The sequence below is a fragment of the Molossus molossus genome, unplaced genomic scaffold (assembly GCF_014108415.1).
Source record: "Molossus molossus isolate mMolMol1 unplaced genomic scaffold, mMolMol1.p scaffold_m16_p_11, whole genome shotgun sequence".
Taxonomy (NCBI): Eukaryota; Metazoa; Chordata; class Mammalia; order Chiroptera; family Molossidae; genus Molossus; species Molossus molossus.
Genome location: NW_023425346.1, coordinates 97,696,436 through 97,709,057, shown reverse-complemented (window position 1 = coordinate 97,709,057; position 12,622 = coordinate 97,696,436). Strand labels below are relative to the sequence as shown.

General features: G+C 52.3%; 1 protein-coding gene across 2 annotated transcripts in view; it reads right to left on the bottom strand.

Annotated features, from left to right (window-relative positions):
* The window catches only part of RHBDD1 (rhomboid domain containing 1), a 97,261-nt gene that overhangs the window by 21,947 nt on the left and 62,692 nt on the right, over positions 1-12,622 (bottom strand). Inside the window, exon 6 of one of the 2 annotated variants that reach the window (XM_036254278.1) lies at positions 9,909-9,931. The exons of the other annotated variant lie outside the window; for it this stretch is intronic. Coding sequence (XP_036110171.1) covers positions 9,924-9,931 — 8 coding nt within the window. The 3' untranslated portion in view covers positions 9,909-9,923. Of the gene's footprint in view, positions 1-9,908; positions 9,932-12,622 lie in introns of those variants that run through there. 2 annotated transcript variants of the gene reach the window in all.

Here is a 12,622-nt window from a genome sequence, read left to right as displayed (position 1 = left end):
ACGCCACCTCCTCCAGTGCAAAGGGGAGCACGCCACCTCCTTCTCCAGTGCAAAGGGGAGCACACCACCTCCTTCTCCAGTGCAAAGGGGAGCGCGCCACCTCCTCCTCCAGTGCAAAGAGGAGCACGCCACCTCCTTCTCCAGTGCAAAGGGGAGCACACCACCTCCTTCTCCAGTGCAAAGGGGAGCACATCACCTCCTTCTCCAGTGCAAAGGGGAGCACACCACCTCCTTCTCCGGTGCAAAGGGGAGCACGCCACCTCCTTCTCCAGTGCAAAGGGGAGCACATCACCTCCTTCTCCAATGCAAAGGGGAGCACGCCACCTCCTTCTCTGGTGCAAAGGGGAGCACGCCACCTCCTTCTCCAGTGCAAAGGGGAGCGCGCCACCTCCTTCTCCTGTGCAAAGGGGAGCACGCCACCTCCTTCTCCAGTGCAAAGGGGAGCGCGCCACCTCCTCCTCCAGACAGGGAGGACAGACGTCTCCCCTGGGCACCCACTCCAAGAGCACCAGCATCGCACAGTTTCCTCGAGTAATTACTTTCCGAAATTGACACCAGGCAAATCTTACTTTCTCCAAGGAGAAGAAACTGGAATTCCTGCCACAAACTGCATGGTCTAGGCGAGTGTAGCAAAAGGTCACTTACGGAAAAAGTGGACATGGAAATACTAGAAGCACCGAGTCCCTCCCTGGGCTGGAGGTCCAGAGGGCACAGAAGGCGCTCGGAAAGCCTCTGCATCTCTCTGCTTCGAAGCCCAGAAAGTTTTACAGAGAAATACAGAAAAATAATAAAGTCATAAATACACAAAAATAATAAAATAAATTTAAAGATACAGGGGAGAAACTGACATTTTTTATTCTACAGGTTTCCTTCCCAACACCCAACTTCAGTTTAAAAGCAGAAGGATTCAGTCTTTTGAACATACAGCCACTTGTGCCTACACATGTAATCCAGCCAAACAGTGACAGGTAACAACCAAAGCCGTTTCCAAACATACTGCAAGAAAGGTGCTCCAAGGAGTGAGGTCATGATCGGAGTGTCAGCAGACCCCTGGGCTCCAGGGATGTGGTCCTGGTCACTGTGGCGTTCCCAGTGCAGACGGCAAATGCAGATTTGGTGAATGACTGAACCCCAGGGAACTTTCCCGGATGGGGGGCAGGTTCCACCATTTCCAGCTCCTGCCTTGCCCAGACACTCAGACCCCCAAGCGGCACTGCAGGTTCTGAGGTAGCCCCTGACGTCCCCAGGGCCACTTTGTGGGGTTCATCACTGCCTCTAAGGTTCTGGGGTGCAGGGGGCCTGGAGGAGCAAACTCCTGTGATCACCTGCATAAGAGAGGGTGGACCCACTTCATGAGGGGTGAACTCAAGCCGAGGAAGAGAAGGATGGCTCCTCCCTTTAGACACTCCTGGTCTCTCCCTCCTCTCACGTGGCCTCTCGGTGTTTCCTTCTTTCGCACCACAGGTGTGGGGGGCACAAGACTGCATAAGAGCGAAAGGGTGGCTTTATGGCTGCAGGCACAGTGCCCAGGGGCTGTGAGCTTTGCAAAGGCCCGTGCAAATGTGTGAGACCTCAAGATCATCCACTTGCTCCTCTGTGAGAAAAGGAATTGTGAAACTGAACATGTTTCATTAAATGTCTGTGAAATACACTGAAATACACTGTATCAACCATGTTTAACTCAGCTCATATATACATATATTTAATTCATGTACTTTAATATAATATATGCATACACTATGGATGGGACTGCATGTATTTAGACATGGGGTGGGCCCTCCAAAGCAAAAGTCCACACAGGTCCTCAAATGAACCCACTGGAGGGGCCGGACCCCTGCTCTCACGGCGTGGACAGCCCGTGGAGACAGAGGCACACCCCGACAGCCACAACCACCTGGAATAAGTAGGAAATGAACCTCTCACGGAAAACCAACAACCCCAAACCAGAAACCACGCCTTCAGGACAGTTTTGAGGACCAAATTAAAAAACAAAACAAAAAGACAAAAGGGACAGTGTTTCAAAAGCTCAAAGGGATGAAAAACAAGTGTTAACCCCTTAAATCTTTGTTCCTCCAGGTGGTAAATGTCTCTTCCTATGTTTGATGCTACACCTGCCACCTACGCAGGACCTGGGCTCCGAACAGACAAGCATCGACCTCGCCCAGCAAACAGGGCAGCTGGGGGCCCTCTGCAGCCAGGGTGCTTCATGTGCAGATAAAGCTTGGTCCATATCATGAGATTCCAAGAGGCAGAGGTTTTTTTTTAAATAGCTATTTTAGTAAAATGGCGCAGAAATACACCCTAGGAGGCGATTTGGTTCTCTTATTTCTCCTTCTCTTTTCCCTATTCTTCTTCGTGGGCACCCTTTGGGGAGCAGGGAGGGAGAGGGCTGGGGTGGGATGTGGCCAGGATAAAAGCAACCCAGGATACAATATAAAAAGTGGAAGAGGGACAAGTTATAAACTTCTGCAAATAGCAACTGGCTGCTTTAAACGCGTCCGACTAGACCCTCCTTCTGTTCGAGATCCCCTTCGTGTCTCCCCACAGGCCGCGTGCGAGATGATACAGTGTGTTTAAATAAAACAATGCAACGACCCAAGCGGAATTTAGCATGATGAAGAATGAAAACCTCCTAAAAATACCATGACTTCCAACATGAAATCACATTTATAAAGTAGCATTCTAACGACCTGGGCGTATGGGACTCGGGAACATGTGGATTCCATTTCCCTCCGAATGCACGTGGCTTTCAAAGTGAGGGAAACTCACTGGGCAAGACCAGCGTGGTCTGCAGAGTCCAGCTCCAAATCGAAGGAAGAGAAGCCTGTCACCCGGCACGGACTTCGGGGTGCCTTTTCCGGGGCTCTTTTCAGTGCCCGAGGCAACTGGCTACAGCGGCCGACCTAAGACCCTCGGAACGATTTTCCTGGAAATGGTTTCTCTCTCCTCCCGCCTCGGCACAGCATCCAGCAGGTCTTGGTACGTGGCTCCTCCCTCACCCCCAACACGAGCATCAGAGATGCAGGCCTGCTTCCTATGAAGGTCGAGTGCCTTAGGCCCTCGGCCACTGCGGTCTTCGTGACAATTGAGGACAGCTGCGTGGACAGGGACAGTTTCATTTCCTCTTAGTCCATCTGGAACGAACTTTAAGAGAATATTACCATTTTTCCAAATAAAGATGCACCTGAAGCCCCGGCAGTCAGGCTGTTTTACTACCAGCCTCCCGCGTTGTTGTTTCTTCTCACCGTACAGAATGCAGCCCGGACACGACCAGTACCGCCAGCGCCGTAACACTCTATCGCGCGTCTCATGTCTCCTGCTTCCCAGACGCCCCTCCAGCGCCAGCTCCTGTCAGCAGCCTGCGCCTCGACGGGCCCTCGGGTCACTCCGCCACACGCCAGCGAGAGTGTCTGCGCGTGTTGCGAGCGGGCACCATCCCGAGTTCCTGACTCAGTGGGTCTGTGATGACGAGAATTTCCTTTTCAAACAAGCTCCCTGACGATGCTCTGAAGCTGGTCGGGGGATCACTTTGAGAATCTGATGTAGAAGGTGGACCACCTCTTTGTGAGGTGGCCCCCCGTCCTGACAGCGAATTCCGTAAGTGAAATTATAAATACTTTCTAAGGATATCCTGAATGCACCCTGTGCACGTGGAAACCTGTCCAGCTGTTTTCTCATGAACCGGTAACACAGTGTCCAGTTCATAGAAGGACTCGTAAAGTGTTTGTTGAATTAGCAGAGATTGGTATCAATCAGCCTGGATAAAACATCGAAAGTAAAAAACTCTTATCCCACCCACAACCTTCTGCTTCTGACAGCGTTTTGGCATTCGTGATAACCTATTAGAGTTCCTCTTGTCTGACCCATGACTCTGTAACTTGTTTTAGGAGAAGCTATTACTTGAATAATTTTTTACTATGCATCTTGATCAGAGATGGAGGTGTTTGGAAATGTCTACGGGAGAGCGTTCTGGATGTCACAATGACAGGTGCCCTGCTGTTCTGTCTCTTGTCCTCCTCCACCCTCGTCCTCTCCCGCCAGCCACAGATGATGGTGGCTCAGACTCCTGGGCATGGAAAGAAGTGGAAGGATCTGAGCCCTGGTTTGAGTTAACGTCTAGAGGGCCTGGTGATTGACCACATCCAGGAGGTAACACCTGATGAGGAACGAGCTGGGGACATGGAAAGGTATTACAAATTCAGTTCTGTGCACGCTGCATTTGAGACACCTTTGGGTGGGTTTATACTTAATTTCAGAAGCTCAGAAAGAGATCTGGGCTGCAGAGATCAATTTGGAAGGTGCTGGAATATAAACAGTAACTGAAGCCTTGGAGAAGAGAGGGCCTAGAATTAAGTCAGGAAAGTGGAGGACAGGTGAGGGGTTGATGGGTACTTACGGGGGCTCAGCCTGCTCTGGGCCACGCTCTCCAAGCAAGGACAGCTGCCAGGTGCAGGGTCTGAGGAACCTAGTGGCTGGGTTCACCCAGTCTGAGGTTCTTCCAGGCAGGTGGAAGGACTGGGCAGCAAGGGTATGGAAGGTACTTGTAAGATCGTAACTACAACAGAAGACCAGACATCCAAGCAGAGTAGGGAGGAAAGACAAGAAGGGAAGGGACTGACGAACTGAAAAGAGGGACAAAGAACACCTGCAGCCGCGTACTCAAAACGTTAAGGCCACCTAAAAGTGGTCAAAACCTGAGCAGTAAATCCATGAATGCTCAGGGCCCCGGACCCGGCATGAGAGGCAAAGGGGTGTCGGGTAAGCTCCGCTGCTGCCGAATGCTGTTGTGCCACCTACCGAAGAGGCCACCAGGCACAGGCAAAACCCACCGAGCAAAAAAGGTTCGAACTCGCTTTATTGTGTGGCCGCTTCATTGCGGGGGTCTGGAACCACACCTGCAATGTCTCCAAGGCACGCCTGTGCTGCGGTTCCAGAAACAGCCTTCCAAATCTGGACTCTGTGCGCAAGTTACTTCCTGGTGACATGTTTACTGATTTGGCTGCAGATGAATTCACGGAAGTTTCACCTGATTGGTTTTTATCTAAAGTTACTCTCTAGCTCAGCAGTTCTCAGCTAGGATGACGTTGTCCCCCAGGGGACAACTGGCAATGACTGGGGCTATCTGGCTGTCAGACTGGGAGGAAGGGGCAGTAGCAGCTAGTGGGTGGAGGGCAGACGCTACCCAAGTTCCAACAGTGCACAGGACCCCCCTCCCCCCGCACCCCCCAGGAATCCCCCAGCTCGAAACATCGGCAGTGCTAAGGCTGGAAGACGGCTCCAGAGCGAAGGCCAAGTGGAGAAGAGGAAGTCGCAAACTGGGAACAAAGTAACAAGCAAACGTCACATTTTCTACACCAGAAACATACCGACCGCCTAAAAAAGCTCTCAGCTTTCAGAAAAGGGATCAAAATAAGTACACAAAAAGGTGTAGGATTTCGATATGCAAGAAAGCACAGGGCACCCTGGTGACCCCTCCTCCCGCTCTCCTCCCTTCCTTGCCTGGCTTCTCCTGCTGTTTCTCTCCAGAAAGCTGCGTGTCCTTCACCCATTCCTGCACACTAGAGGCTTCAGTTCCGATGAGAAATTAATTTTGACAAAAGTCCTTTACCAGCAGAAAACGTGAAGGTCTGAAGAGTGTAGTAAGCTGGCCTTTTGCTCACACACAGACGTGATGAAAGACCACGCTGCGATGACATTCTGAGCAGAGTAACATAATTAGCAAATTTATGAATGGGTCTTCTTCGCACAGTCCCACCGTCAGGACTAATTACTTGTGTTAATTAGAACTGTGAACACATGAACATGCTTGTTGAGGCTGCTTCCTGGGGTAAAATACGAGACACTTGAGAGGACGCAGAGACTGTCATTTGCTAGCACGTCCGAGTGGGGGCCGCACGGGGAGCCCGGAACGGACAGGAAGTAGATCCCTTTACGGTTCGCTGCTCGTTCGTCCTTGCTCAGGAGTGAGTCCTGGTGTAGCCTTCGGAAGAAACTTCCAGAACATCGCTACTTGGAAGGACTGTGCAAGGAGAGAGCCCTGCATGTTACTGGGAAGCAGCCAGGACGCTCGGGGTGAGCAGGGAAGAGTCATCTCTCTCTTGATCCGTCTGAGATCTACCATAAAACAGGTTTGGGGAACTGCTTACTGACGGGAAAGACCGCTGGAGATTAGACACCAGGGCTGGAACCCCACGGGACCTGGGGAAGTGGGCCAGTTAATCAGCCTCTCTGTGCCTGGCGTCCCACCGGAACACGGGCGAGCGAACAGGGGGGCGCAGACCTGGCAAAGGCCGTGGTACACGCTGAGAGCGGAGGCCAGCGCCAGCCCCGTGTCACAAGGCGCTCCTGTGCTCGTGGTCGCCACCGCCCGGGTGGGGGTGGGAAGAGAACGGAGCCTCCTCCATGAGGTCACTGGCCGGCAGGGTGCCGAGAGCTCTGGGTTGAGGCCTGGGTCACACTGAACTCCATCGTGCTCAGTGTCTTCACAGGCTCCTGTGAGACCCAAACGGGGAAAGTGCAGGAAAGGGACGTGCTCTGCTGCTGCAGAAAAGGGACTGCTGACGTTGGTGCTTTCCTATCCATCACTGCTATCGTCTGTGTTCTGCGGAAATCTCCAAAATGGATTAAAATGGATGCAGAAAGAAAAATTTTAGTAAGTGACCTAAGATGAGTGGAGACGAGACACGGAAGAGGAGAAAGGGAATGAAGAGGCGAGAAGAGGCACTGATTCCTGTTCCTTCTTCATGCCAGGGCCCTCAGCTCATTTCGGGGTCCCTCAACTCCGTCCCGGGTGCCCCTCAGCTCCTGTCCCGGGTGCCCCTCAGCTCCTGTCCCGGGTGCCCCTCAGCTCCTGTCCCGGGGGGCCCCCCAGCTCCTGTCCCGGGGGGCCCCCCAGCTCCTGTCCCGGGGGCCCCCCAGCTCCTGTCCCGGGGGCCTCTAGCTCCTGTCCCGGGGGCCCCCCAGCTCCTGTCCCGGGGGGCCCTCAGCTCCTGTCCCGGGGGGCCCTCAGCTCCTGTCCCGGGGGCCCCTCAGCTCCTGTCCCGGGGCCCTCAGCTCCTGTCCCGGGGGCCCCTCAGCTCCTGTCCCGGGGCCCTCAGCTCCTGTCCCGGGGGCCCCTCAGCCCCTCAGGTCCTGTCCCGGGGGCCCCTCAGCCCCTCAGCTCCTGTCCCGGGCTCTCAGCTCCTGTCCCGGGGGCCCCTCAGCTCCTGTCCCGGGGGCCCCTCAGCTCCTGTCCCGGGGGCCCTCAGCTCCTGTCCCGGGGGCCCCTCAGCCCCTCAGCCCCTCAGCTCCTGTCCCGGGGGCCCCTCAGCCCCTCAGCTCCTGTCCCGGGGGCCCCTCAGCTCCTGTCCCGGGCCCTCAGCTCCTGTCCCGGGGGCCCTCAGCTCCTGTCCCGGGGGCCCTCAGCTCCTGTCTCAGGTGGCTATCACTGCAGCCCCATGAGGAAGGTGTACTTCCCTAGCCACAAAATCCCCATAAAGCCCTAATTACCTGTTCCCTGGTGAAGGACAGACAGCTGGGATCCAGCTGGGCCTGGCCGTGCCGAGGGCTTCATCACACCCAACGGGCAGAGCCTAGCCTTCTGCCTACTTTCTTCTCCTTTTCCGCTTTACGTATCTTTACAAACACAGTCATCAAACTCCTGACAGGCAGCGTGTGTTCTGGCCAGCTGGCTAAACTACTTGTGATAACTACCATAAATACCATAAAATAATTTTTAAGTTAGGGTCATTTAATCAAGCCATTTCCATTTTAATCCCCCGAAGCATCAATTTGGCAACAGTCCACAGAAGACAGAATCACCCACGTCCCATGTTTTAGTTTACGAGGTCCCTCCAGACCCATCTTTCTGACGGTGTGAAGATGGTCCCTTCCGGGTGCTGCGGGGCACGGGGGGACCACAGATGAGCGTCTGCAAAGGTCTTCTATTCCTCAATACAGCACGTGTCGCTATCAGAGCTGATTTCAACTGAAAATCTATTGCTGTGCATAACTATAAAACCGAACAACTAATAAAATACGAAGAGTCGATGACCCCTAACTTCGTCTTGAAAATCATGCAACACCTTACAGATTCTTCTGGTCAAAATTTGACGGCATCCAATCAATACACAGAAAGAAACCTAGTTGGAGGATGTGCTGAACCCTCCCACAGGACAGCTCAGTGACACGCACGAGGTGGGAGAACACCCACTGGCGCTGCTAATGACACGAGAAGGTGAGCTGAGCCACGCTGATCACTGTGCCCGTGAGCACGTACGTGACCGGCATCGTCTCAGCGCGCCGCTAGCTCTCCCCACATGTGGCCGTATCTAGTCTTATTGCACTTTGCTTTATGGAGCTTCACAGGTGTTGCTTTTTTTTTTTTTTTTTTTTTTAAATGGAAGGCAAGGCCCTCTGCCAGGAAAAAGATTCCCACTCGCTTTATTCAATATTCGCTTTATTATGGAACCGAACCCGCAACTCCTCTGATAGGAGCCTCTCACCGCAGAGCAAGTGCAGGTGTGCAGGTCCCTGCTGGTCTGGCCGCGTCTGAGGGGTGCGGGATCTTCCGCAACGGCCAGGTGCCATCATCTCTTCGAAGAACTCAGCTGATGTTTTGATTGTACGTGATGCGTAAACAATGAAGTGGGGTGATGTGGGAGAAAGAGCCCTAAATGAGAGTGGAATGATGCGGTTCCCAGGACCAGCTCGGGGACGAGATGTCACAGTCCCTGGTAATTTGTTAACTGTCCCTGGCCTTGAGCTGCTATCCTATGAACTCTGCAGCAGGAACCCCCCCAGAAGCTTCAGGTCAACCAGGAACACATTCACAACGTCCACTTGGGTACCCTGACTCGCATCTTTCTGATGACTATCTTACAGAAAGTTAATTCAATGAAATTTCTAATTTCATTTCAACAAGAATGAGTATAAATACTAAAAACAGTCCACTAACAAATTACCAGTAGCATTTAATAGAATGCTGAAAACTGTACTATTAACTATATTATTAAATAGTTATTAATTAAAATATGACGGTGGTGCCCCTACCAGCACAATATAGAAAGCACAATAATGTAATGATTAAGCCCACAGACTCTGGAACAAGACTGCCTGGGCTCCGGTCTCGGCTCTGGCACTTGCTAGCTAAGGGCCCTCGGTCGGCCTCCCTTTGGTCTAGCCTCCTCCTCTCTGAAATGGGTGAACAGTACGACTCACCCACAGCCTGTCGCTGGAGGAAGTGAGCACGCAAGCACACACACACTCGCGTATACACATGCACACACACGCACAGGCACCGAGAGGTCATTCACAGTAGTGCCTGATGTGCCGACCCGGACTCCATCCCTCCCCTGCAACCCACCCGCCGCCCAGAGCAGAGGGATCTTGAACCCACCTCTGACCTTGCTCCCCTACTTGGAACTGGCAGGCTCCCACTGTCCCCAGGGTCACGTACAAAACCTTTCAGCACAGCACACCGGGCCTTTCACAACCTGATCCCTCCCCATCTTGCCACTCAGATCCCCGCACTGAAAAACACACTGCAGCCGCAACAACTCAGTTTCTCCAGTAGGCCATGCCCTCACCGGGGGCCTTCACCCACTTTCTCTGCTCACCTCACCCCTCTGTTCACACTCTCCACTAGCTTCCCGTCCTTCCAGGGAAAACCAAAATCCTGACATGGGCTGTGGCCTGAAACACCCCACCTCCGACTTAGGATCAGCGCCCACACTTAGAAGCCCCATCGTTCCCGGGAGAGAGCGCGCTCACTGCACAGTCTGCCCACCGTCTTCACGACACGAGGTGAAGGCGGGGTTCTGAGGTCACAGCAGCCGCTCGGGAACATCCGTGTTCCAGTCAGCGGCATCCTGTCTGGACACCTCTCTCTGCTGTTCGCAGGAGCCATTTCTAATTTATTTCCATGTTAAGTCGTCGCTGTCTATTCATGTAACTGCAAAGAGCAGAGAGAGACGCTTTTTAGAAAATACAGGCCTGGTGCTTTTACGGACAATGCTCATTTGATCTCATTATTCTGCCAGTTAATTGACAGGCAAGAACGTCCTAATTGCTCATTAACTCTGAAGATGTCCCCCCGGCCTGGTGTTAAGGGCTAAGAGGTACAGGGCGCACGGCGGCTGGATAGCGGCTGCTGGAGGGGACAGCACAGGTGTTGGTTGGGGTTCAAACAACCCTGTCCGCAATACAGTAGAATCTGGAGGTGCGTCATTCCCCCCGAGGCTGATAAGATGAGCCGCACTGCTGACGGGACATGTTCTGGGCGGCAAGGTTTCTCAGCCACGGCCTCTGGAAACCGTTCTCGGCTAGTCCAACCTGCAGGATGGCAGCGATGTAACAGCAGGTCGAGAAAGGCACTCCTGGGTGGCCCTGAACGTCCACCCAGCACTGTCCCTGCAGGACCGTGAAGAGCACAAGTGTCACAGACACAGCCACCAACACGCCCTGCCCAGAGCTGTCCCCACAGCGCACGAAGAACCCAGCACACACCGACCGCTGTGCCCACAGTCCAGGAAGCCTGTGGACATGCATCTGTGACAGATGAACCACTACAGTGACAATAATCGGCATATGATTTGGGTGACCAAGGGGCGGGAAATGTTGCCACCACCTGACAAGTGTCACAGGGTCAGAGTCAGGTCCAAACAGAGCCTCGCTGGGCCCGAGTTCTCTGAGTCAGAGGCTGGTTCCCCATCTCACCACCACGTGTCTAACGAGAAACCACCCTCTGCACAACGGTGAATTACTTGGGGGTTAAAATCTGTCTTTGTCACAGCACAGTGTGCCAACCCCAGGGATGCCGCTGACTTTAAGTCACAGGGAGGACGGCGGGTTTCTACACAGATGCCACTTCTTCCAGAAGACAGTTGTTAACACACTCCATCCCCCTGAATGCCGACGGGCTCCCCACATTTCATTTCGGCGTCACCTGGTCCAAAGCAAACTGTTTCCTTTTAGTCTCACTGAGCTGAAAATCAAAAACCGCTGGGCTCTGGGTCGTTTCGGTTGATGTGTAAAGAATCCTGAACGTGACGATTCAAGTCAACCCGTGCTTTTTCCAGCAACACAGAATGTATTTTGCAACACAGAAATGCTCTCCCACAGAAAGTGCGCCAGACGCCTCCTTTCCGTGGGACCCCAACCTCGAGCGCCAGCCGCCGCACACAGCCCTTCCTCGAGATGAAAGGGGACAGACAGCAAAGGCCTGTGTTCGATGAAACGCCCAGAGCTTCAGGTTTTGTGTACTGTAAGGTGAAACGGAGCTGCCTGGTGCCACGGTTCCTACACGGCGTGCTAACGCAGCCCAGGCTCAGACAGAATCCGCTGTGTTCCGAAAGCCTGAAGAAAGGAGTCATTGTCGCAGCAGGGAAAGCTAGCTGCTCATAACAGGGCAGCCGGCCTCCTTGCCTGAAACGTGTGGGTAATTTCAGCCTGGAAGGTCTGGAGTGAGATAAGAGGAGAACGAAGAGGGTAGGCAAAGAGGAAAAGGGGAGGCAGGATCTCGAGAGAGGCTAGTTCAGACACAGCTCTGCTCAGTTGGCCTCACCGCTCTGATGGTTCACACGCAACCCGCAGAGGCTGGTGGCGAACGCACGAGGTACAGTTTTTGCTGCATTTCTCTATTAAAAAACAAACAAACACAACACTCCTTATGCCTAAATGGGATGGGATTGTGCATCAGAGAAGAGCAAGGCCAACACTGAACATTATTTTCATAATTTTATTTTTCAAAGGTTCTACACGATTTTGCAGGAATTTAAGAAGATGGAGTCAAGCCCAAACAATAAAGGTCACCATAATCTTATATTCCTGGGAAATACGAACGACTGACATTTTGTTCAATATTATTCCAACCTTTTTAAATAGAACATTTACTAGTCTTATAAAAATAAATGAGTTTGTGACCAAGAATACTGCTGTGTTCTGCTTCTCGTCTGGTACCCTCTGAACCTGTTTCTCTTTTTCATGGCTGAGTATTATTCTAGATCATGATTTATTTAACTGGTCTCCTACTGCGGCGTGCTGAGGCCCTCTGCAGCTTTTCCAAAGCATATACTTACAACATACTTTTAATTAGCTTAATAGGTATAGTAATCTCACTGACTTTGCACAATTTTGGTCCTATACAAAAACCAAACTAGCTTTAAACGACAGACAGGACACAGGAAGTCCCTTGGTCCCTGACTGGGATGCGTGAAGATTTACAGATACATGGTATGCATGACTCTCACATCTGGCTCTTTGTAACTAAGTACATGAGAATTATAAATAGTTTTGAATCCCTGGAGAACTGCCATGTGACGAAACTAGAGCACTCTGAAAGCTATTTGCGGTTCTATAATAAATGGAAACCAACATATGACTCGCGATTTTTCTCACGAGCAACACAACACAACGAAATGGATGAAACGACGTGTGTGACTGGATGAGACTGCTCCAGGAGGCGGAGCAGAAGACAGGGCGAATTCTCACCTGAGCAACTCCCCTTAGCAAGTAGCTGGAGTACGAGTAATAGCTCAACATAAAGTTCTGATGTCTTAAGCACACTTAGTGTGAGTCAATTTACTCTATTTTTTGTTATGAATCATTTCTTTCCCAAAAGAACAACTACTGAAGAACAATTGAG